Here is a 26,747-nt window from a genome sequence, read left to right on the forward strand (position 1 = left end):
TTCAAGATAACCCGGGTTAAACCCCCAAGTAGTAAAAATATTTTTTATATTCCCTGCATGGAAACATAAGTTCCACAGCTCAGCATTTAAACACATTTACTAAATAAAATAATCCAGAGCCATGAGTCTTATTAACAAAAAATCCCACTATGTCATTAAGACTTAATAAAGCAATCAAGGACATAAAGAAAACCAAGCAAATTATTGCTCTTTTTGTATTATTTCTCAATATAAAGAAAAAAAAGTGCAAAATTCACCTGACAATACCACCAGCCTCTATCAAGTTCTTTTTCAGCATGTTGAATGCTTTTTCCTGCTCCATTCTTATGATTTTCTTGTCAATTTTAGGGTCAGTAGGAACTCTGTACTCTGGAAACTTTTGAACTTTTTTAATATAGATCCTTCCATGGGGAGAATAAGAGGAAACAGAAGAAAGAATCTCCTTCAGTGAGAAGGCAAAATTCCCACTTACTTCATATCACATACTATCACAGCAAAAATAAAAATAAAAATGAAATCAAGCAGTGCTTCAAGGGGTGAGGACCTTCTAAGGGAACTGCAGATCTTTTAACAGCGAAAGAGATGCAGGTGAGTACACATATACACATATGCCTGATCCAGTATGGAAGTCACTTGGCCAGAGTTATGCACCTCAGCAAAAATTTGCTTTCCCTCAGTAGAGTAAAAGCACAACGCCATTTCTGGACACGTTGGAGTTGCCTCCATGCCCAAAACGTGAGCTGAACATATACATATCTAACTGCACCCATCCAGATAAACACACCATTAGGTCTGTAAAGAGGGAGTAAGTGTGGCACTGAAACCCAGGAGAGTGTTCAAGGATACAAAAAGAGTAGAAAACACTGGAGTTGAGTAAGAAGGAAGTCCCAGTGAACAGGAAGAACTGTAACTTCTGTAAATAGAAGATCTGCTAAATTCAGACAATCTACTGATACAATTGCAGTTAAAAGCTTGAAGGAAAAACAAGACAGCATTGTCTTAGGATCAAATATGCTCACTAAAGGACGCCACCATACGATGTCCTCATTATTTTCCAGTGATTCCCACTTGTAGTTCATGTAGTGATGTATTGGTACCTTGCATGTCAGCAACCTGTCAAGTCTCAGCCCCACACAGTATTTCCTCCTTCCCTCAAACTATCAAGGGCACCAAGCTAGAAACCACACTGCATGATATCAGCTACTACCTCCGAACTGCATGCTGTCAAGGCTCACAAGAAGCATGCTTTCTTAGGATGGTAACTTTACAGCCAATCCTTACCTTGCTGGACAAGTGGCTTTGTATAGATAGCCAGAAGTGCTTTCCTGCTCACCAGCTTTTTTAGACTGGAACCCTTTTCTCCTTGGCCCATACTGGCACTCCATTACAATGGCTCTGCTTCCTGGGAACAGAAAATAATTCACTCTATTCAAGCAACCACAGAAGTCATTATAGTAAAATATTAAATATAGAAAAGACAGAAACTCTGAAAAAGTTACTTCTGTTTAACATCAGACTATTCAGACAACAGAATGCTCAAACGTAGCAAGCATTCAAATACACTGCAAATGCTTCTTTCACAGCACATGAGGAATGTGGAGCACTTTGAAAGCATTTCCTAAAGTGATTACACCTCACAATGCTCCGGAAGATACATAGGGGCAAAAGATTAGGTTCCGACTTGATCAAGTATTTTACAATATGAGAACCCTTACTAGTTACCAAAGGAGAAAAGCATTCATAATAAACACAAATAAGAGACAGAATCTCCAAAGTAACCAAGAAAACCTCACAGCTAAAAGCAAAGGTCTTTAATCAGTACATCAGACCATGCAGCCCCAAAAATTCTTACTTGCAAATCTGACCTACCTTACCAGTTAAATAACTCTGCCTCAGTATGGCATACTCCCATGAACACAGACAGGCTTAAACAAAGATGGCTTCACTCTAACCTCATTCCAATACATGGCTTATTCCAATCATGCCACATACAGAAGTGTTAATAAGCATAACAAGGTGTGCATGGTCAAGTATAGAACTTGCCCCTCTCCCATATCACATTATCTGTTACATAAAATTTACATGTTCCAGTACATAGGCAGGGAGCTGCCTATACAGCAAATGATATGACCAAAACCTTTGTAAGGTATCACTACAGCAACATGAGGTGTTTCCACTGGACACTCAATGATTTACTGCCTGAGAGTGTGATCTTATTAAAAAACATATACACATCAATGCATATGAAGAGAAGGGAAATTTTTTTAAAAGAGACATAATAAACAGATGTATAATATATATTACATATAATGTATAATAAACAGATATTCTGCCTTAAAAAAAAAAACAAAAAACAAAACAGAACAATAATTTCCTAAGATTGAAAAGACTTCAAGACCTTTAAACTAATTCTTACTAGTATGCATCTCAAAAGCTACTGAATCTTCTTTTACTAAGGTATCGGCTATCTACAATTTGTAAGACATCTAAAAATCAAGATCTTGATTATTTATTTATATATTGTTTTATAATACATAGGGAACGATCTAGCCTTTCCTCTTCTACTTTATTTCCCCACAACAGAAGCAGAATCACAGTGGGAAAGGCACTACAGACCAGTTTCACTTAGGCAGAAATGAGTAAATTCCTTGAGAGCAAGACTTTTCTCCTGCACCATTTAGAATTTAGTTATCTGGGATTTAACAGCAGCTCAGTAAACCATATTTCCAGCCTCTGCTTTACAGAACTGAAAGGTTTTTAATGAACATTCTTCATAGTGGGTTTCCATTCTATACCTAAATGCATTGGAAAGACAACACATTAGATGTATACATAGTGCTTGTACAGGGGTCTAAACAAAGTTAAAAATGTTACAACTTAAAAATCAGTCTCTACTAGTCTGCAGCGTGTAAAGGAAGAAATAGCCTGCGTGCTTTTGGTCTAAATATCTCACCATGGGGTGAGATATTTATGCATTTATTAAGCAGATCTTACAGAAAATTGAAAATGTTTCAAATGCATTTAGAGAGGGTGCTGATAAAAGTACAAACTGTTTTGGCTTCGTTCTCAGCTTTCTTATACCTCACAATTTTTGGCTGAAGCTATAAAGTTGGGGCAAATGTTTCACCTCCTCAGTTACTTTCAGGGAAAAAAAAAGAAAGCATATAACCTATGCTCCACTCATTCACATGTGACAATTAAAGCATATTAAATTTGATTTGAATGAACTTAATTTCACATATGCATTGCGAGAGTTAAGTATGTATTTACCAACCAGTAAAGCCTGTACATTCATTAAAAAAAAATTGTCTGCTGACGAATATTGATGCTCTTTTTTAACTTACTTTTTATTTCTGTTTTAAAGGGAGGTGTTTAAATACCATGTTGGATCCCATGGAACAGACTCTTCCAAGGATCTCCAAGTTAGGCAAGAATACTGGAACAAGCTCTCACCCTTATGAGAAACTCCAAGTCTTGGCAGAGCAGATGGAACTTCCATCTAAAGGGCTCATTCACAAGAACCACCATCAAATGGTATTTAAGTAATTTATTTCTAAACAACAAGGGGAAAGAAACACTCACAACAAAGCTTGTGGTTTCAAGGAAAACAAGCTCCTTCACACTGTGGATAGAGATCCCAAGCTACTTTTTTGTTGGTTGGTTTCTGTTTTGTTAAGCCTCGAGCTTACTGACACTAAGGAACAACACAAGGATCCTTCTTCGTGGCCAGTTGGCAACTGATGCTGAGATTTTTCAAAGTAGTTATTAAAACAAAAGAAGTTAGTTACCTGCATTGACAAAGGGGATCCCATCATATGGGACATACTGGGATTTCCACATCAACCGTGTGGCGGGTTTAGCCGGGCTTGGAGACTGGCGTGTCCCCCACACACTTTGTGTTTGCTGCTTGTGTAGCGTTAGAACACTCTCTAATTCTGTCTCGCTCACACAATAGCCGCGGTATGAGTCCCCAATTTTCTGCATGGAAAGGAGGTGAAATAATAGGGTTATTCACCCAGCTGACTGCTCTGCATTACCCAAGAAAGCAAAGGCGGTCAGGGACTCTGCACGTGAGGACACAGGCTCAGGTTTTTGGTGTTTTGTACATTCTCCCCCACACTAGTACTCTCACAAGCACAGTTACCATTGCATCTAGCATCAGAGCAGTCTCCACTGGCATCAGATCCTAAGCACACAAAAACCCCAGGAAAGACTAGAGTTACTGACAACACTAATTTACAGAGGACAACTTCTACCTGCAGTCACCTCCTCGACAAATTCAACTTAAGTGAATATTTTCATATGATGCCACAGAGGATCTCTAAAGTGCTAAAAATTGTAATGGAAATGTATCTGCTAAAATGTATCTGCTTCAGTGGACACACAGAGCTGAGTTGGAGCAGAATACACCTGTTTGTAACACCAGCAACTGCCTCACCCACCCAGAGCATTATCTCTGAATTGAACATCTCATATAACCCCCTTCTAAAGCTTCAAGGCACTCTCAGTTCTCAAAGTTGTATAGAAACACAAGATGCAAGACTTGCCACTGGATAACAGCTACGGTTGCAGTGACCTCTTCTAAGCAGTGGCAACTCCAGAAAAACTGCATCTAGATTTAGCTCCATATAAGGACAACAAAACCAGTGACAAAACAATGTATTGACTTTGTAGCACCTCTTCTAACAGCTGTTCAGCCACTCAGAGCCACCCATCTCATTTGGTTCAGTGCTGGCACACATGGGCCACTCAGCAAGCACTGACAGCACTGGGGCAGCAGTGAGCCTCCATGTGAACCCAGAACATAATTCTCACTTTGATTCCTGTAGCACAGGATCAGGACAGCAAGCAGCTGACAATAACACCCAGAGCAGTCTGCCAGCTTACAGCGTAACTGTGGGGCAGACACATGGTGAATGAATACTAGCACCTGATGGATCCCTTTTGCCACTTTCAAAAATGCAGCAGACAGGTGTTTCCATACATACAACAAAAGCAACAGCAGATGTCTAATATTATTATCTCAAAAAAAAAAAAAAAAATCGGTGACAACTGCATAATACTACCTCTTGACAAAAAAGTGTCTGTGGTTAACAAGATACTGAGTCAACAAAGAGCAAACAAACCCCTTCCAAATGAAGTGGGGCAGCACAGCACTGCTGCTGGCACAAGCCCAGTAGGATAAGGGTATGCACACATCAGTGGCAAGAGTTGGTCTGAGGTACCAGCTGCTCACGTAGCAGCAGCTCACTGTGCTGCATGCACACCATTCTGGTACATAAAACAATCTGCATATGCTGCATTCACACAGCTGCAGAGAGGAAGAAATGCTAGTAATTGCTTAGTCAGAGATTGTATGTAACATAAGTGGACAGAAATAATCTGAAAGATACAGAAATATCTTTACAGAGACCTAGGATTATCCCCTTTCACAGGAGGAATTGCAAATATTGCATAAGTAGCTTTCCATACCTTCCTTATCTGGTCACTCTAAACAGGTCTTTAACTTGATTCTTGAGAGATGAGAGAAAACGTATAGAACTCATGCAGAAATTACAAGTTAGGGCCCCGTCTCCTGTTCTAGCTTTACTTCTGCACAAAATGAACATCTTCCCAAAACACGCATGGCAGAGAAAGAAAATCACATAGCACATAGGCTCCCCACTCCCTAGGAGCTTCCCAAGCAGCAACTAATGGATACATGAGACCATCTGTTCCAAAGAAATAAATTTAGCTTTGCATCATCAATTAATTAATGTACTTTTAATTATATCTTATTTCAGTATGCTGATGCATGCTGAAAACGCATTCTGAGCAGACCACTGAAAACTTTAATGACGTTTTTTTTTTCTATAACCTTTTTTTTTTTTAATCCACTTTTTGTTAACAAAGTAATTACCTCTCTTCAACCCTTTAACTCCAGCCAAGGTTCAAGTGACAAAAAAAAAAAAAAAAAGTAATTCCTTTTCTCTTCCCTGACCTCAAACTCAGCACGAGTACATACACTGAAGTACGTGCATTAAGACTGCAGTTTCTCTCAACTGAAGTAGCAGCAGCAGGATGCCAGAAGCATTACACTGCCTAGGCACTGCAAGTGTAAACTGAGCATTGCAAAGCAGCCAGGAAACCAGCCTGAAGCACAGAACATAGTGCCAGTTTTGGACAGTTGCAGCTTTTACTGTTCTGTGTTCGCCTGCACCTGCGACACTGGCTGTGCTTCAGAGCCCTGTCCTGGCAACACCCTGGGATACACTACGGGCAATATGTAACTGGGCCATGACATGGCCCCACCTGCTGAGTTCTTCTGTAAAATTCACACAGATCTCCACTTTAAGGTTGTTTCTATCCTGAAAAATGATTGAGAAAGTGCAACTGTGAGTTAACACATTGCTCTGCACCAAGAATGACTGGACTAAAGGCACAGCATTCTCTCCACCAGATCCCCAGATTGTACTTGGACCTTTCTATCCTGTTACTTGTATACTTCTATCCTGTTACTCGTAATAACACGTTCTGCAAGACAACACAGCAAACATAAAAAGCACCTCAAAACTCCACTGTCTCTGTGCCCATAAAAACACATGTGCATCTGAGCAGTTCTCACTGGATTTACAAGGACTGTGTAACTGACTGGAACTCAGCAAAGCAGCTCTGCTGGGCACACATAAGGAGGAAGAGAATTTGGATTACTCCTCCACGGCCTGAATTCTGCTGGGAGAAGAGTGATAAGCTATTTTCTTACTTTTTTAAGGGAACAGAGAGGATTAATGCATACAGCCAATATTTCAGCAGAAACAGATGCCTACATCCTCAGAACAGACAAGCAGACATTCAAACAGACACTAGTTTGCCTTTTTCTTTAAAGTAAGAACTCTTACACTACTGTGGCTGCTGTGAACTTTAAGCACAACAGATGAAGTTTCTTACAAGACTCAGATAGATACAGCAGACTGTAATACAAGTCCTCCCATAATGAAGCCAGCAATAAACGACTCAAAGAAGCTACAAGTCTGTCAAAATGGGGAAATACACATTAGAGTAACAGCAACTATACATCTTACTGGAGTTCAACAACTAACCAGCGACCTGAAGTGGCTCCTTTACTCATGAGAACAGCATCTCCACCATGGAAGGACTAATAGTACTAATTTTCTGATCTCTGAATGTCTAAGCAGACATACAGGACAATATAATTTGTGTGAAATAAAAGACAGAACAAAAGGAGGAATATTTACACATTCAGTTAAAAATCATTTTAAATGGATAAGGAAAAGAAGCTGCATTTCTAAATCCCTCATAGCTGCAATTTCTACAGTAGCCAAAACAGGAAAAAACTTTAATCTGAAGAAGTGAATAAGACAGCATGATTTTTCCTTCAAAAAAGTATTAAGAGAAAGTAAAATAAATATTCATCAGGAAGAGTATAGTAACAGGAAGCTGAGGCAGGTGATCTTAAGAACTTTCCCATCCTGTCTTTCCTTTTAAACAGTTTATGATGCATTCTAGCTGTTAACATCATCCCAGCCATCCATATAGAGACATTTCTGTATATCTAACAATGTGCAAATAGAGAGCTCTGTTTAAGTCAAATGCCGTGACAGGCAATAAAGACAGTTTCAGTTTCACCACATTTGCAAATCCTCCATTTAGTGTGGTGAATTATCCATACAATTCACAGGAGAAAAAGACCATTTTATGGTTTCTTGATGTGTAATTGGAAAAAGAGGTATAAACCTTTCCCAAATATAAAGTTCACAAAGTTTAATGAAAAGCAGTCTGCTCAGCAGAAGGCAACAGTTTTTTTTCTGTATCATGAATGAACTTGATAACACTGTAAATGCAAAAAGGAATCAGTGGCTTTTCTCAGCACTGTATGGCCATAAGAGATTTCAGAAGCACAATTTAGGCTTCAGGGGCTGTTGACAGTCGGACATTCCCAAAAAGAAAAGAATTCCATAACATTTCACACATGAAATGCATTATTAGTAGCACTAGTGCTGGTCCAATCTCGTAACACCCAAAAGCTTGAATGCAATTTCTATAACCATAAACATTACTTCTGTCATGAAACAGGATGTTGATGCAAAAGACATTGAGTCAGAATTCCTTGCAACTCACCTCACAGTTCCAGAGACGACGCGCCCATGCAGGTGCATTTGTTGGCAAGGGCTGGAGAGGGATGGGAAAGGAGTCCTCTAATATTCTGGAAAACAAAAAATAAAAATGCAGTAACAGTACATACACACTCAAGAAAGTAATTTTTTAGTCTAAACTACTGCTATCACATCAAATCAGTGCATTACATAACTTCTTACAGCATATGACCAAACTATATATATATTACATCAACTTGTCTTGAGAACCTGGGATTCATTTTCTCCATATTCTATTTCACTATTAAAATAATTCACTTTTTTTTTTTTTTTTTAAGTAATTAAATAGCTGTCTTCTTCGTTCAACAAGTCTCTGAACATTCAGTATCCTCACAATATTTTGGCTGTTATTATCATTCAGTATTGTGAAATACACTGGGCTGAGTACCTTGAAAACTTTCTTATGCAGATCAGTGATAGAATTACAATGATTAAACAGATATTCAATACATGTTAAATATTGCATGTTGTATACCTTAAGTCTCAAAAACAAACAAACAAAAAACCCAACAGCTGCAATAACTATTTGAAGTCAGTATCTACTTTCTTTACTCCCTAAATTCACAGAATCACACAGAATCACAGAATCACCCGGGTTGGAAGGGACCCCAAGGATCATGTAGTTCCAACCCCCCTGCCTAGCAGGGCCACCAACATACATATTCAGATCAGGTTGCCCAGGACCCCGTCCAACCTGGCCTTGAACACGTCCAAGGACGGGGCATCCACAACCTCCCTGGGCAGCCCGTTCCAGGGCCTAACCACTCTCCTAGTAAAGAACTTCCCCCTAACATCTAACCTAAATCTTCCCTCCTTCAACTTAAAACCATTTCCCCTAGTCCTGCTGTTGTCAGCCCTTTTGAAGAGTTTACTCCCCTCCTGGGTGTAGGTTCCCTTCAGGTATTGATAGGCTGCAATGAGGTCACCCCGCAGCCTTCTCTTCTCCAGGCTGAACAAGCCCAACTCCCTCAGCCTGTCCTCATAGGGGAGGTGCTCCAGCCCCTTGATCATCTTAGTCGCCCTCCTCTGGACCCTTTCCAAAATCTCTATGTCTTTCTTGTACTGAGGGCTCCACACCTGGACACAGTACTCCAGATGGGGCCTCACAAGAGCCGTGTAGAGAGGGACAATCACCTCCCTGTCCCTGCTGGCCACCCCTCTCCTGATGGAGCCCAGGATCCCATTTGCCTTTCGAGCTGCCAGAGCGCACTGCTGGCTCATATTCAGTCTCTCGTCCATCAGGACCCCCAGGTCCTTCTCTGCCGAGCTGCTCTCAAGGACCGCTCCTCCCAGCCTGTACAGGTGCCTGGGGTTCTTCCGGCCCAAATGCAAAACCCTGCACTTTGCCGTGTTGAACCTCATCAGGTTCACCCGAGCCCAGCCCTCCAGCCTGTCGAGGTCCCTCTGAATGGCATCCCTTCCTTCCACCGTATCAACCACACCACTCAGCTTGGTGTCGTCAGCAAACTTGCTGAGGGTGCACTCAATTCCCTCATCGATGTCATTAATAAAGATGTTAAAGAGCACCGGTCCCAAGACAGACCCTTGGGGGACACCACTTGTTACCGGCCTCCACCTGGACATAGAGCCATTGACCACCACCCTCTGTCTGCGGCCTTTCAACCAATTGCTTATCCATCGGGTCGTCCACCCATCAAATCCACTTCCCTCCAATTTGGAGATGAGGATGTGGTGGGGGACCATGTCAAAGGCCTTGCTCAGGTCCAGGTAAATGACATCAGTCGCCTTCCCTTCGTCCACCAATGCCGTCACTCCATCATAGAAGGCCACAAGATTATTCTGGAATGGAAACAATGCATGCTTGCAGCAGCTTAAGACATCAATCATTCCAAAACCCAAATGCGTTACCTCCTGTCTGTACAAAAAGTGTCTCCTCTCCAGGATCATTTTTGTAACACAAACTGTTTGTGACATCCATGCACAGAGCATTTCACTTCATTTTAAATGTTGCTTGAATATATATAATTTGTGTTATAGTGCCAGTATTATTCTAATCTCTTCTACTTCTCCATTTCAAAGAAGTATAAACCAATACAAAGCAGACCTGCAGTTCATAAAACAAGGAATTTCTTTTTTCCGGGGGGGAGGGGCGGGGCACCAAAAATCCCACAGTATTCACAATTAAAATACTAGGCAACATTTAGCAAGGGTACAAAATTAGATTTCAAAGAGAATTAAACAATAAGAAGTTTTGTTAATTGATATATTAAAGTATATAGGTATATGAAAACTCAGCAGTATTAGCAGGAGGTCAAAATGATTCTTAATCTCTTCAACTCCTGACCTACCTGGTTGCTGATTTTTTTGATATGGTGAGAGATGCTTGTGGATGGAGAATGTAACTGCTTGCACTGTCTGCTATAGCAGCCACTGCCACAGTCTGCAAGTTCCCATCATCACACTTCTCTTCTGAAGCATCTTTATAAAAATAAAACATCCCCCTGGTTAACATGTGAAGATAGAGTGAGAGCAATCACAAACTACAATAAAATGTTTGTTTCTCCAACACACAAAACTTGAATGATGAAATAAGTATATGTCCAAAAGAAAAACTATGGAGAGATGCAGCTCAAGGAAAACTTACTTGATAGGGATGTTTGTACTTACAGACTTTGATATTTGTGTTACTGCTAATGACCCCATAACAAAGTAAACAAATAGAATTTTAAAATCTGTTTTACATTTTTGCAAATCCATATAGGATTGCCTGACTATTTTATCCTGCTGCAAATCTCACAGCAGTTGCTTTTAAAATAAGAAAGGAGATTATGATACTACTTTGTCATTAGAAAGAACACCTAAACAAGCAAAACTTCCTTTTCTGTTTTTTTGTCTGTTTTCTGATACTGTGAGAGATGTGAGGTCTCTCTGGTAACTGAATCTGACACACCATTACAAGAAACGTTTCAGCCAGGAAGCAATCTGTAAGCCAGAAAGCAGCATTGTATTGAAGCTCGTGCATATAGGTAGGCAATACTGTAATGGAAAATTGTGAAAGCAGATATTTGATATTTTGGCATTGGCAGAAATAAAACAGACATCTCTTTAAATATGGGATTTTTGCCCTTCAATTATGGAAGCTTCTTTCCCCAATTTCGAGAGAGAGAAGCGAGTTACTGACTCAGTACAGAAATCAGCCCGCTAGACAGCTTCTGTCATGTAATGCTATAATGTGATGGAAACCATAGCAATAATAGCAGGGTGGCAAAGTCTTTGGCTGCAACAAATGAGGACAAACCCAAAAGCAGCAGCCATGGACGGAAATGAAGGCAAAAAAGCTGCTTACCTTCCAAAGGTAGGCAGGGATCCCCAGCGAGATACCACTGCCTCCCCCTGACAGCCCTTAAATGAGGTCTGTGTAGGAGCCGATCCGGGCTCGACCCCTTCTGGTCACTCAAGTGCACTGCATTGCATTGCATTGCATCGCATGCACCTGAGCTCCCCTGGATTGGCCCTGCCTTCCTACGAGGTGCACAATCACTGTTTCAGGCCATGACTCAGCACTTCCACTACGTGTCAGAAGATTCATGAATGTGTATATCAGAGAGACATCACTCAGGCTCAAAGCTTGGAGCTCTGGCTCCTTCTAAACACACTCCCAAGAGCCTAAGCTCTGCTCTGAAGCTTGTGCCATTTTATCTATTACCATTACCTGCAGGTAAGAGAAACTCAAGTTCTTACACTCTATTCTCCTTCCCCTTTAATCTTTGACAAGTCTTCCTAATGGCATTTCAAAGATTAAACAACTACAAAGTCTTTTACATAGCAAGTTCCTTGAAAAAGAAATCAGTAGTACTGTTATAGAACTTGCATTCAAACACTGCAAAAACGATCTATGCACAGGGAGCACCACATAGGATGAAAAATGTGAATGCAAAAATACTATTAAGCGTAACAAATTATTGCCTATAAAAAGTAGCAGCAATTCTTCAGAACCTGAAGGTTCACTGTCAGCGTAAACTCATATAAGACTATGCTAACTAAACAGTGGTCTCACCCCTGCAGGTAGGGAGGGAGGAAAGAACAAGAAGCATTAGCACAGGAGCACACATTCAATGTAGGATCCTGAAATCATATTCCAGCCTTAAGTGAAAAAGGCTGAATGACAACTTGAAGCCCAAGACATTAGTCTTATCTTTAATCTCTTCTTCCACAGGAATGCTCAAGCAGTACCCAGATTTGGAGAATTTGCTCATTTTTTTTTTTTTGCTTCCAGAAAATACAGAACAGTTTAACGTATTTTTCAGAGTTTGACAAAACACAACTAAGTTCTCAGTTTTATTCTGTGAATGCAAACTAGCACATAGTCTTTAGCCATCCAGCCTGGCTTACAGATAGATAATGAGTGCTCCTCAAGATGAGCTTAAAATTTGTGCTTGTAGTTGCACACCTCAGCACATACTTAGGATGCAGCACTTTACACACTGAGGGCAAAATCTTGGCAATAAAACAAAAGTTAGAACCCATTCGCTTCATGGGGAACTGAATTTCTACCTAATACTCTACTTCTGGCTTCACAAAAGATGCCTTGCCAAATGTGGTCTCTGGTGCAGACCAGAACATGAATTCTCTTCTCTGTATTCCCTGAACTAACTCTTCAACTCAAAAATGAATCAAGAAGATAATAAAAACTTGAAGCTGATGATAGTTCTCTGATGTAGCACAAATATAGTTATTAATGGTAAATAAGACAAGCAGCTTTGTCCTTGACTTCTCAATTTACCCATGATGCACCTAAAGTGAGCAAAATAACCCTCATTTCACAGAGCTTTGTCCAACAGAAAATGCTGTGGGCTGCATTCATAATCAAAACAGATCATTTAACTATGAATTATGGTCTTCTAAGATTGGCAAGGAAAGGAAGCATACAAACAAGAGATTCATTAAAAAAATAAAGAAATTAGAAGAATCACAAAGGATACATTTAGTTCTCACGTCCCAACAGCTTCAACTCACCCTGAGTGCCAGTGACATCCAGAAGGTGACCATGAGGAATTATCACCTGGGCCATTCCTGGCTGGGCAGAAGGAATGACATGAAGCACCTGGCCATTTTCTGACTGGCTGGCAACAATCATCTGTATGGTGATCACACAAAAGTATGAGTGATGCTAGCTGCCACGGTAATCAGGATGCAGGTCGACCAGTTATGTTTATTACTGGAACAGGAAATATTCTGGCTAGAATTATGGTCTATAAGTTAACTTGAATTTACGTATTAAGAAAACCACCTATTTATTGTTCATTAGTTAAAATTGTTTTCCACCTTATCTAAAAACCCTTTAACTCTTTAAAGGAGATGAAAAAAAAAAAACCAAAACACCTTAGGGGATTCTACAAAGAATTACACATTTATTTGAAAATGAAAGAACTCAAAGACCATTCATTGTTGGAATCGTTGCAATCCCATTCACAATTAGAACTAGTAGAATTAATAGTAGAATTAATCTAGTAGAATTAATCATAACGTGTTAAAGCCTTCAATCTTACCCCTGAGAAATTGAGCTCTATGAGCAGCATTTTATGCAAAAGCAGACAGAAGAAAATATAACCTCAATTCTGATTTACTACAGTTCAAATGGGTGAGGTGCCTTTAAATGACAGTGCAACACGCGCCAACCACAATCCTTAAGTGAAAGAACACTTACTTTGTAACAAGACACCTAAGAACTGTAAATCAACTTTTTCCAGCAAAGCAACTCCAAAAAAAAACGGACTGACAGAATGGGTTGGCTTCTTGCTAATATCCCAGTCCTTACGAACCAAAAGAAACTAATCCAGCAGATATAGAGAGAGCAGCAGTGGTAGCAGCATGAGATCTCACCACACCAGAACAAATGCTGAATAATGACAAATGCTGCTCTTTAATAAAATGAGTAAAGCTGGAGGTAGGATCTCCCTACTTAAGGAAGAGCGACAGGAGCATGAACTGGAGCATGGAAAAGTTTCATTTTGTTGCTCAAGACACAAGAAAAGCTCTGCATTTTTTCAGGGGTCCTTCACAGGGCTCCATCACCTGTCTGTTCACCACCTGCCCTGCTGGGCAGCACTCACCATGTGTGCACTGGATGCCCCGAGGGGCTGCAGCTCGCAGAGCGCCTGGCCATTGGGCTCGAGCAGGTGGAGCTCCTCTGTGGATAGAGGTGGAGGCGGCCGCGCAGGCGCAGCTGAGGACGCAGAGCTGCCCAAGAGGCGTACGGCGATCGGCAAGGCTGCAGGAGAGTCGCTCTGTCCCAGTGATGGATCCCTGGAAGCCATGCAGGTCACACGCTTTCAGAGGAAAAAAGAGTAAAATGCACTTTAATCCCAAGCAGAGATTGCCGCTTTTAAAAACAAAAAAGAGCGTTTGAACGGTCAGGAAACACGTCATACTCAGACGGTGCTCTATGTCTTTCTATGTAAGGAGCCGCAAGTCCCATTTCTGTTTTCCATTTTCATGCTGAAAATACAAACGCACACATGACACGTAGTGACTGAGCAATCTGATCCGAGTTTCAAGTGATCTGAACTCCTTCTACACCGAGACACACCAAGCATTATTTTAATGAGGAATTCCACTGTCACAATGTCACAATGAAATATTTCTGCAGCGCAGTAACGGGAGTTAGGAAATACAATTACATCATGACACGCAGCATCCAGATATTCAGCAGTTCAAAACTGAATGGCACAAGAGCAAGACAGAAGGAATTTCTGTTCTTACAAAAGACAGACGATGTATAAAGTGAACAATAAATAAACTGATGTGACATTGAACTGTAAATTAATCAGAGATGATGCAAAAGCCCCTACAGAACCAGGACTTTTGTATTTCATCTGGAAACCCTGACTGCAAATTTCTGACTGCCCAGTGCTGCTGAGGTTGCCTACAAACAAAACATGAGATCTTTCCATAACGACATCACGGTCCGTTTTCTTCCATTACAAGATGACCTGGAAAATTACAGAACCATTTCAGTACTTTCGGCTGAACCAAGATACTGCTGCAGGCTTTTTTCGGTCTTAAAAATCTAGCCTGACAATTTCCAGCCCTGCTGTCCGCTCACAACAAATCCCTCAAGATAAAGACCCTTGCTTCTTTATCACTTTATTATTCACTGCAGAAAAATATCAGCGTGTTGCTCCAGGAGTCTGTTTTAGTGCCTTGTGTGAGACAATTTGCCCAACTTGTTGCATACACAGATAAGCATACAACAACTCTTCTGCTTTGCATCCAGTTCACAAGCGCTAATCTCCTCACATCCTGAGATATTTGATATTTAAAGATACACCAGCACTGCTTTATGAAAATATTAGTCACCTCCTTCCATAATAACACACAGGGCTTCAATTACCCAAATCTGTCGTGCAGCCGTCTTGAAGAACATTGAGTTTGTTTTGAAGAAGTAAAAAGCAACATTTAAATGACAGTTTATGTTGTTAGCCCACAGCTCTCAGCTTTGGGCAGGAAAAACAGCAGATGTCTGGAAAGAAAAGTTGGCGTGAACCAAGAGATGAAGGACAGAACAACAGAGCTCCCAGCACTTGGGAGATCTATCTCTCATCCCAAAGAAAAGCCCACTGCAAACCTGCGAGCAAACAGAGAATATTAGACAGTGAACTGCCACAGCCACAGTTTAAGGCTTGGATCCAAACAGTACAGCCTTTAAAGAGTGACCAGTCCCAAATATTTATAAGCAGCTCGACAAAAAGACAAACTCACCCAGCCCTGACGTTTACTAAAGCACGTAATATATTCCAGTACATACACAACATGCCAAAGTGAAGAGGAGACAATTCCTAGAGTTTGGGTGGAGGACGGAGAAAGGCACTTAGTTTTTCCCTCCAGTATTTATATTGAAGACAAGCAGCAGTATGTTAACAGCTTTGTATTCTTCACAATACAGACAATTTCTTCAGTAAGACCACCTTGGCTGTGGCTTCTCAACCATTTACAGCTTTATTGAAGAGAATGTAAAAGGCTAGAAAACCTTTTGGAAAGAGCTGTACTGCCCTGGAAGCACAGATGTGTTTCGCTCTGTAAAAATACAAGGACCACAGTCAAAGTAAACTCGCATCTTGGCTTCTAAAAATGAATAAAGCATCCTGCTAGTATGAACAACACTGCGAAGTGAAGCTGCTCATATGTCTAATAGAATAAATACTTTAATCTAAAGCAGATTTAATTTTCCATTCAATTTTCAAGTGAGGATATTCCAAACCAAGCTTTAAATAAAGTTATTAACTTTTACTAAGTATTTTGGAGCTTTGGATCTGAAAGCAATTACGAGATATTTCAATTTAAATACATAAAGCATACTGAAAGCAAAAGAAAAAAATATATATTAAAAAAAAAAAAAAGCACAGCAGTCAGAGCTGGATTTCATTATCACTCACATCACTCAACCAGTTCCCCCCAACTAAGATGTCAAGATACGTCAGTTTAGCTGAGGCAGCAGATTCAGTTCTTAGAAGTAACCTGAAGAGAACGCCAGCATGCTCTGAGTGCTCTGCAACCTTTCTCCAGAGCACCAGGACAGCTGCACAAGGATGAACCAGCAGCCCAAGCAGGCAATGTTCTCCACTTCACAGGCTGGTTAATAAAGCCCAAGGAAAAATGATAGCCATAGAGCAAATACACAGTGATAGTCTTTTGGCTTCCTGGAATAAACAGCCCAGAAACACCTTGTGCCTCAAGTTGTACCTTTGTGTTTTAAAGAAGCCCTCAGTCTGTTTCTGTTTGGTGGCTTTGTCTAACCACTGCTCTAACCCAGGGAAATCAGGGCATGCATACCACCCTGGAATGAACTCTGTGGTGTAACCGTTCAGGCTTCATAAGCCTCACTTCTGTGCAATCCCAAACAGAAAGATGATTTTTTTTTATCCTAGAGAGATAATATTTACATGCATGCTTAAAAGCATATACACAGTTAATATGCTTTACAGCTAGATAAGTATTACTGACAAATTCCTCAAATAAGACGGTTTCCTGTGTATAGATCCATACATGGATATTTGTCGTAAATGAGTAAATAATACATAGCTATCTATTCCTAAAAGTTGTACATGACAATTTCAAACAGAACGCACCAGCAACACACATTTACCAGGAAGCCCAGGAGAGATGTAGGAGCTTAAAGTCAGTGCAGAACTGAGCAACAGTGGCAGCACTCCCCAGAAAGCCCTAGGCCACTCCCAGCCCAGCATTTTGAACCCCACAGGGCCGCTTCCCTTACCCTGCCTGCCCCACAGGGAATGCTCTGCTACAAATAAAGCAATATCTGCGGGCACTTCAGTCCAACTCCACAAAGAGGGTAAGCAGCCACGAAGCATAGTACACACAGGTAAGCACAACTCCATCACCAGAGTATCAACGGCAGTCTCATAGGCAGGATTTTCAAGATAGCCAACATAATGCAATGCAGTCCAGCCTACAGCATTGATATCAGCAAATCAGTGCCAGAGACAAATGCGCTGGTTGCTCAGGATCGCTTGATACTGTAAGGGTAGTGAGACACTGGAACAAGCTGCCCAGGGAGGCTGTGGAAGCATTCAATGCCAGGCTGCATGGAGCCACAAGCAACCTGGTCTAAATGGAATTGTCCCTGCCTACAACCGCAGGGTTGGAAACAGGTGATCTCAAGGGCCCCTTCCAACCCAAACATTCTATGATTCTACGAAAGGCAGATCCCAGCTGCTCCAAGCCTTTCCTCCTCATAATGCAGCAGACTGCAGACACATCCGCCCCAAGGACAGCACTCCAGGTGCTCTCAGCAGTGGGTGCTGCTCTGCCCCCAGACGTGAGGCCCTGAGAAGTGCTGCATCCTGAAGCCCCACATCTAACTTTTAACGCTGAGACAACAGTGTGGATATCAGTCTCAGAAAGAAAGCTGAAGCATTACAAAAACAAAAGAGATGAACTCACAGTGACAAGAAGCACGTTGGATTGCACTGACATATGGGAATCTCCTCAGACACCTCAGTGTGTTACCATATCAAAAAAAAGGAAAAAAAAAAAAAAAAAAAAAAAAAAAAGGCTGGATTGTACAAACCCGTGCCTTCAGCACTGCTAACAGCAATTCTGCCTGTCCTGCCGTCAGCCTGTACTTCAGCTGTACGGATGGAGGCCTTGCTGCTCCACGATTGTTATTATAAAATAACGCAAAGGTCTTAAGAAAAGACTTAAAATCGCAAGGCTTACCACAATTAAACACTCCCTCCAGAGCTGCCCCTGAGGTCAGCAGGTCAGCCCCCACACAGGGCGCGAGTCACACACAGTAACGCCGTAACGGGTCGGTGAGGGCACGGCGACGCCCCCAGCGACGAGTTACAACCAGGCGAACGAACGCATAGCGGGTGTGCATGGCAGGTGCGGGAGCAGCTCACGGCACCGTAACGCCGGAGGGGCAACGCGGCGCCCGCCTCACACGAGGCCCACCTCACGAACACCCCAGCCCGCACGGCGGGAGGCGCGAAGGCGGGAGGCGCGAAAGCGGGACGCTCTTGGCGGCGCCCCGCGCCTCCTCCTGCGGGGCGCGGCAGGCCGGCGGCCGTCGTCCGCGCCTCGCCTCCTTCGCCTCCCCAGCCCCGCTCACCGCCGCCCCTCACGGCAAGGGAGGCGCGGGGCACCGCCCTCCGCCGGGGACACCGCGCCCCTCCCCCGCCCCGCGCCCTGCCCGCCCCACCTCGCCGGGGCTCCCGCCGGCGCCGCCATGGAGGCCGCCCCTCAGCGCACGCGCGGTGCCCGGCGGCGGGAGGGGCTCCGCGACGGCGCGCGGGCTGCTGGGGGCGACGGTGCCGGCATGGCGCAGCTCACCGCGAGGTTCCGCGCCGAGAACCCTAGGTGAGGCGGCGCGGCTGGGTCGGGGGGTCGGTTACAGGATGGGACCGCTAACGGCGCCGTGTGCCCGCAGGTACGCCGTAGAGGACGTTCCGTTCTCCGTGCCCGCGGCCTCCGAGACCGCCGACCTCAGTCACCTCATCAACAAGCTGCTGGCGGCGCGCGCCGGTAGGTGCCGCGGGAGGGGCCCGGCCCGGAGCAGCTCGGTACTCGGCGCGGGGCCCCTCACCCGTACTCAAAGGGAACGCTCTCTGCTTTGTTTCAGCGGACCACAAATATGTGGAGTTCGACTTCCTCATCCAGGGCCAGTTCCTGCGCGTGCCGCTGGTCACGCACATGGAGATGGAGAACATCTCTACGGTGAGGCTGCTTTTCTGACTGACCCAGAAGTCCCCGCAAGTTTAAACTCAGTCTGAACGGCAAAATAACGACAGAGTGTGAGATTAGAAGCTCTGGACAACGGAACACCGTTATCCAAGCTCTTGTCTCTGTACCGTGTTTTAAGTTCATCATTCACGTGTGTTGAGGCCCCTGCAACAGCAGTTAAATTGAGGGCAGAGGGGGAAGTCAGCATCGCCTCGCGAAAGCCGTACCCTATGAATTATATTTTAGACACCAGTTTTAAGTGGTAGATACAGAAGAGGAACGCGATAACAGTGAAGATAATAGCTTCTGCTGTCAGCTTGCTATTAACCATAATTTGCTACAGCTATAGAGAAAGCAACATCACTCACCTGACAGCTGTAGGTCCACTAACCCAGAATTGTTGGTGCCAAGATCTCTGCCCAAAACACTTGCACCTTTGCACCACACTGCAATTAAAGTATGATTGTTATTAAGAAAAATAAAAGCACACTAAATAAATATTTTGTTTGTGAGCTCAGGAAGAAGTGGTGGAAATTGAGTATGTGGAGAAATACATGGCCCCACAGCCCGAGGAGTGCATCTTCCACGATGACTGGATCAGCTCTGTTCAGGCCACTGAAGAATGGTACCACGCTAAACCAGTTCTACGATTTTTCTTTCTTACTCCTGACGTATGCACAGGACTCCATAGTGTTAAATGGAGTGCTATTCTGTTTCTTTACTAAACTGTTATTTTTTTCTCCTTGCTCTGCTTTTGACTTGATTTTCCTTTTTAGCCTATCAAGTCCAACAGCTGTTTGCTTTTATAAGCACTTTATAGTTTTAACACCTCAGAAATTGTGTTGAAGTCAGCACAGAACCAGACAAATATTTCAACATAGGACTCTTAGTAGAAATGGGTAATACAAATACTGTTTACCATCTCTGAAAGGAAGCAAGATGTATCTATTTTAAATCTTAAATCCTTTTGACTTCAAATGGGATGGGTGTACAGCAGCAAATACAACTGCATAGCTTTGTGCAGGGCTTTTCTTTAAAGCATATCATTGTCCTTAAGCAATGTATTTTAAAACTGATTTTCCAATCAACTAGCCCATGTTTCTGTATTAACATATAGTTTGAAAATGCTTCAGGATCCACCTGTTAACACACTATGAACAATAACATTTTGTACATCATTTAAAAGGTAATTTAAGACTCACAACCAGAATATGCAGTACTACCATTGCTATTCTTTGTCCTGCACTCATAGCTTTGCTCTTTTTTCTTTTTTTTTTTTTGCACAGTTTTTTAACGAAGTCATTTCAGGTAACCAGATACTATGTTCATATTCTTCTGTATTTCTTGTTTCATTGAAACAAAGATAACTTCAAAGCTTCAAAAATAACAATGTTAAATTCTGTGTCTTGCAGGATACTAACTGGCTGCTATGATCAGTCTGCCCGAATCTGGTCTTTAGAAGGAAAATCTATCATGACAATAGCTGGGCATACAGAAGTAGTGAAGGATGTGGCATGGGTGAAGCAAGGTCAGTATATAATAGTTCAATTTATTGGGAGAGAAATGTCAGCATTTCTCAATCGTGAAGAATGAATGGTTGAGGTCCAACTGCCCTATGCAAGCAGCAACACCTAGAACAGGTTGCCCACAACCATGTCCAGAAGTCAAGATATTATGTCAGTCCCTATCAGTTGTTTTTTGTAAACCAAGTAATGGTGCCATTAAGACATTCCATTAACAGTAATGAACGTAGTAGTTTAACACGCACATTGTCAACCACCTTTCCAGACTTACTTGTATTAGTTTTACTTGCAGGGTAACATGATGTGAACATCACGTTACTGGTAGATAGGGTTTCTATCTACTATTTCTTCAACTATAACAATTCCTATAAATATTTTTGAAAGCAAAGTTGAGGGTGAACATGCCTTCTTTCTTCCTCAGATAGTTTATCCTGCCTGTTAATCAGTGCATCTATGGACCAAACTATCCTCCTCTGGGAGTGGAACGTGGAGAAGAACAAAGTGAAAGCCCTTCACTGCTGCAGAGGACATGCTGGGAGTGTAGACTCTGTGGCAGTTGATTGCACAAGGACTAAAGTGAGTGACCGCCTGAAGAAAATGTTTGGATTTTGGGATGTTAGCAACCTGTAACTCAAAAGAAATTTTCTTTTTCCTGTCTAGTGACAGTCATGATATTATTGTGACTGACATAGATACATTTCTATTCCTGTTAGAAATTATGGTTACTAAGATAATCTAGGAGTGCTGCATGAACACCAGGTCTTCTTTTCAAATAAAGACATCCACTTACTCCAGTACCACAGAAGGCTGAAAGTGGCTTTAAATAGTGCTGCTTTTGATTTCTGAGAGTGAAGTTAAAGTTTACTTTTAAGGAAACCTTGCATTTTACACATATGAATGTGTGTTATAATGAACTATTTTCAAATTCTGTGTAAATTACAACAGTAATTTTGGATCAGAAAAAGTATTTCTAGAGAAACACTCAGAAAAAGCTGATAGTGGAAGAGGTATTTTCTCTTTCTGCAGGACTTGAACACTTAGAAGCATTCATACCAAAGGTAGAGTTGCCTCTCTCATCTTGACTCTATCAGACAGATGAAAAAATAAAGTACTGGTGATAAGAAAAGAGAGATTTTATAGATACTCTTCCTGCAAGGGTAGGAAAAGGAGTAATTTGATCTGTACCTTTTTTTTGGTCCCATTTGAGGGGTGCAGAATTGTTATGTATTACAATCCATTGGTTAATTTTTCAAGGAGAAACTGTGCTTGGTATGGCTTGCGAGGTCTGACAGGAACATCTGTTAACAAAACATTTCTGTTTGTTCAGTTCTGCAGTGGATCTTGGGATAAAATGCTAAAGATTTGGTCTGCAGGTAAGTCTAAGCTGAGATTCTTGGCCACATTCAGAACGGTGCTAGCAATAACCTGAATGATGGATACCTGAATACCTTTTTCTTTGAGAAAATTTGGTATTTATTAATAAAAGTTATAACTTTTGCCTTTTTTTTTTTTTTTTTTTTTTGCAATAGCTTTGCAAGACTGTAAATAGTATCTTAAAGTCACTGTTTTGGTTGGTAACAATTTCAGGTATAGCATTGAACTGCATGCTGCTGTTTATTTTATTTAGAACACAAAACTTTGTGTCCATTTCTTTTATTTTTGATGGGTTTATATAAAATGCAGGTTTGAGTATAGACTGTAAAGCAAAGGCCTATGGGTTATTTTTCTGGTCTATTAACACCATAGTATGAAGCAAAGTAAGATGGTCAGGTCTTTTCTAGTAACATAGACTAATTTTTTTCATTTGAATGTTTTTGTTTTTTTACTGTTACAAGATATACTCTTCTGGCTTAGGAGTATTTATGTGGATACTATTTCTGAAGGAAAGATTGTGTTTACCACATACTTGAATTACTGTTAGGATTTCCCATCAGGAAGGATTGTCTTAAAAATTCTGTGGAAACCTCTAGATCAAGTCTGACTGTCTTCTGTCATAGTCCCTACAGATGAAGAGGATGAAATGGAAGAAGCAGCTAACAGACCACGGAAGAAGCAGAAAACGGAACAGTTGGGACTAACAAGGGTAAGATGAGCTCCAGGCTTGTAGGAGATTGTGAAGTGCAGCCGTAGAATATGATTTCTCTTTGTTAATAGTTACTATACAAGAAAAAAATCTTTGGTGATATGTCTGAGGTAGATCAGACATTTTTATTTACTGAAAGATAGGTGTGTTAATTATGCTCACTCTAATCTCACTTTTAAATCCTAGACTCCCCTGGCAACCCTCTCTGGCCACACAGAAGCCATCTCTTCTGTGCTCTGGTCAGATGCTGAAGAAATCTGCAGTGCATCGTGGGACCACACCATTAAGTTCTGGGATGCTGAGACCGGGGGTCTCAAATCAACTTTGGTGAGATTGCTGTACTTCCTATATTCAACTGATGTCCACCTTAAACAAAAGTAACAAAAGTACCAACCAGTAGCTCCTCTTTTAAAGGTTTTTGTTTGTTTTTGACAGACAGGAAACAAAGTGTTTAATTCCATTTCTTACTCACCTCTGTGTCGACGTCTGGCATCTGGGAGTACTGACAGACATATCAGACTATGGGATCCTCGTGGCAAAGGTGAGGAGGTGATAAACATGCACGTTCATGAAGGTGTTCCAAAAGCATCTCAAAACTTGCCTTCTCATGCCTCTGCTAGAAATAAGCCATTTGGGAACTTTTATTAAATACAGACATTTCTTCTATTTTCTGTAACTGAGTGCAAGACTACTTTGGTTTCTCATCAAATAATTCAGAAAACTAATTCAACTGGTTTTCACTTTTTTAAAAAACAAACAAGAAATCCTAATAACATACATTCAACTGCATAATTGCAAACCTGTACTGTTTTATTTTACTTTATTTAAGGACTCAGTCCCTCGGTTTAAGCTGCCACACTCAAATTGGTGGGACCATCATTTAAGCAAAGTAGCAGTCATTTTGTTACATTATTCTGTTGCCTTCTTACACAGGACTGCTAATCACTTAGAACTGAGCCAACTGGATTTATTCCATAGAGACGTTTACTTATTCAGCTTCTATAAATCCAGTCAAGATTTCAACTGTATTATCCTCTTATTTGTTAATAATAAAAGCTACTTTTTTTTTTATCTAAGAATGTTTGAGAAGAGAGTTTAGTGAAATTTTTTTTTTTTTTAATATGAATTCCTTCTGCCAGAACTAGTGTGACTTTTTGTGTATGTTCACTTTGATTTCTGAGATAACAATTGCAGAATACTGGGGACAGACACTTACTTCAGACACAAAGGTGTTGCTGACCAAATTTTGTATGCATCTTAAAAGGGCCAGTTGCAGTTGACATTGGCTGTGAGCAGCTTCTTTTTTTCTCCTGTCCAGATGGCTCCTTGGTTCTCCTGTCTCTGACTTCTCACACAGGCTGGGTGACATCTGTGAAGTGGTCACCCACCCATGAGCATCAGCTGATCTCTGGTTCTCTGGACAACATTGTGAAGCTGTGGGACACAAGAAGGTAAAATAAACACATGTCCCATGCTAGTCAAAGGCATGTAAGCTTACAGTGTCAGTTAGCCTAGTGAAATCACAAAGTCAGCGTTAGAAATTCACTGGAAACTCCTGAGGTGATGGTGGAAATCTGCTAGGATTCAGGAGTCAGGCACATAATGAAGAAAAATATTTGTAATCTATTCAAGGACCTTTGGCCTAATCATGAGAGCTGCGTGGTGTTCCAACACAGGACATCACTGATATTAAGGGCAGCGCTGACTGTGAAGCACGAGTTAGGAACCTAATGTTGCTACTGAGGTTAAGAACAGTGGTTCTGCTACACATTCCTCAGCTAAAGAACAAAACATGCTATTTCTGAAGAGCAACTCTAATATAATGACATTTCACTTGCTACTGCTTTTGCACTTTCGTACAAATTTCAAATAATGGTCTGCATTCAGGAAACTTAAATGTATTTTTTCTGGGGAAAAAAAAAAAGTACAGTCAAACAGTATCCACATGGAAGAAAGACCTTCATTAACCTTCTGTCTGAAAGTAGTTTTCAAGCAGGTGAAAAATACTGCTGCTTTTCTCTTTGGGGACAAGAGAGTTTAACACTGAAGCAATCAGCTAGAGAGAATGCAACAGAAAGGTCACAAATAGTGGATATCCGTACGTTGTTAAAGAGTTGAAGTGCTCACGTGATTTCAAACAGGTGACTGTATATACCTGTGTTTTACCAGTTGCAAAGCTCCACTGTATGACTTGGCTGCTCATGAAGATAAGGTTTTGTGCGTGGACTGGACAGAAGCAGGGGTAAGAATGCGAAGAGCGAATGTGCTTAAGCATTGTGGTTAGGAAATGGGCTAAAGGCAGTATTGCTTATGGTATTTAACATGCTTAATGGCAGAAGAGGGGAAGAAGTTTTAGTTGCTTTGGTTGATAGTGGGTAAAAAAGGTGTTACTGTCATCGCAGTGCTTCCCTGTACAACTGTGAAAGGAGGTAGGATGGGAGTTTAAGTTCCGTAGCACTAAGTGGGCATTATACTCATCTTCCACTTGGGGAGAGCAATGAAAACAGCAGCACATCTCACTGAGAAAATATGTGTTCCAAGTACCATTTACTGCCAGAGACTAAAGCAGCAGCAAGAATGGAGACATCAGGCATGGCGATGCAAGTAGAAGGGGGGAACTTTGTAATCCTCTGTAGCAAGCTGTTCTGCTACTGTAACGATGCAAACATGCAAAATGTTTTTATTATTTTATGCTAAGGTTTAAAACTCTCAATGTGGCTCCAGTTAGAAAACAGGAAAAGGCAGAAAGAGCTTTAGAAGTTTTCCACAAAAACTTCTAATTCTGGGAGGAGAGCCAGAGACAAAACTGCTCTCATGCTTGGATTCTGAATTTTCATCATGCATTAACAGTTCATTATTTATCATTTCTTCTCATATCTTCAAGGAGAGAAAAATGAGAATTTCTAACATTTGTTAGGGAATTTTGCATAGTTCTGATGTTGACTACAATTTTCTTTTTCTGTCATCAGTTGCTGTTGAGTGGAGGTGCAGACAACAAACTGTATTGCTACAGATACCCAGCCACAGCCTCTGATGTTGGAGCATGAAGGTCAACAGCTAGAAGGCTTTTTTTTTTTTTTTTTTTTTTTAATTTCAAACTTCCCAGTAGTCACTCTCTGTTAACATCCATACACACCCAACATCTGAATGAAGACTTGCAGTTCAGAGTTGTTCCTACTTTTTGTACTGGTAACCCGTATCTGAATTCATAAGAGCAGAACAACAGCCAGCAGCTTCACACATGCTTACCGTGAAACAGCAGAGGGTGTTTCTTCCCATTTTGATGACTTTGCATTTAAATCTTTCAAATGGCTATTTCTATAGCCCTCTTATTAACAGTAAGCTGTTATTGACACTTAGAGGAAAAGTTACTGGACTAAATTATTATTATTTTTTTTTTTTTGCATTCACCTGCATTCCCTTTATAAAAAATTAAAGCTTTTATCTAAGTTTGTTGCTCCAGTGCCTCACTTGAAATAAAAATCAGACTTTCAGTAGGTTCATTGGCAGTTCTTAAACATAAACCTTCAGTACACCCAGGAGATACGTAGATTTTGTTCATATACATAAATCTTTTAATAAGAAATTCCACTTAATTAAGGGTATGGTAACTTCCTTCAGTACATTAGGATGAAGCTGGCTCAGGATCTACTGCCCAACTATGCAACTCACGACCATATGGCTGAATTAGATATTTGCTTGTGAAGACTGCCCTGAAAATTTCACAACTTTCCGTTCACAGAAACAACCTACTTAGTATTACTTTTGCCTTCCTTCCTCCCT

General features: G+C 41.3%; 2 protein-coding genes across 7 annotated transcripts in view; one reads left to right on the forward strand and one right to left on the reverse strand.

Moving 5' to 3' along the window:
* Positions 1-22,168, reverse strand: part of CARF (calcium responsive transcription factor) — a 36,244-nt gene extending 14,076 nt beyond the window's left edge. Inside the window, exons 1-9 of one of the 6 annotated variants that reach the window (XM_048953182.1) lie at positions 22,067-22,168; positions 19,727-19,804; positions 14,228-14,443; positions 13,131-13,251; positions 10,463-10,592; positions 8,119-8,203; positions 3,789-3,978; positions 1,282-1,402; positions 258-401 (exon numbers count right to left, since the gene is read on the reverse strand). In XM_048953182.1, the coding sequence (XP_048809139.1) occupies positions 258-401; positions 1,282-1,402; positions 3,789-3,978; positions 8,119-8,203; positions 10,463-10,592; positions 13,131-13,251; positions 14,228-14,431 (995 nt within the window). In that variant the 5' untranslated portion in view covers positions 14,432-14,443; positions 19,727-19,804; positions 22,067-22,168. Of the gene's footprint in view, positions 1-257; positions 402-1,281; positions 1,403-3,788; positions 3,979-8,118; positions 8,208-10,462; positions 10,593-13,130; positions 13,252-14,227; positions 18,121-18,353; positions 18,714-18,837; positions 18,876-19,726; positions 19,870-22,066 lie in introns of those variants that run through there. The other 5 variants (XM_048953183.1, XM_048953180.1, XM_048953181.1 and 2 more) reach the window with 5 other exon arrangements.
* WDR12 (WD repeat domain 12) lies at positions 18,895-26,360 on the forward strand. Its single transcript, XM_048953237.1, has 13 exons — positions 18,895-18,995; positions 19,066-19,160; positions 19,258-19,352; positions 19,877-19,983; positions 20,771-20,886; positions 21,303-21,457; positions 22,209-22,254; positions 22,879-22,964; positions 23,151-23,291; positions 23,400-23,505; positions 24,283-24,415; positions 25,134-25,206; positions 25,934-26,360. The coding sequence occupies exons 1-13, from the start codon at positions 18,955-18,957 to the stop codon at positions 26,009-26,011; spliced, it is 1,272 nt and encodes a 423-aa protein (XP_048809194.1). The 5' UTR covers positions 18,895-18,954; the 3' UTR covers positions 26,012-26,360.
* The last annotated feature ends 387 nt before the right edge of the window (positions 26,361-26,747 follow it).

Source organism: Lagopus muta, chromosome 8 (assembly GCF_023343835.1).
Source record: "Lagopus muta isolate bLagMut1 chromosome 8, bLagMut1 primary, whole genome shotgun sequence".
Lineage (NCBI taxonomy): Eukaryota > Metazoa > Chordata > Aves > Galliformes > Phasianidae > Lagopus > Lagopus muta.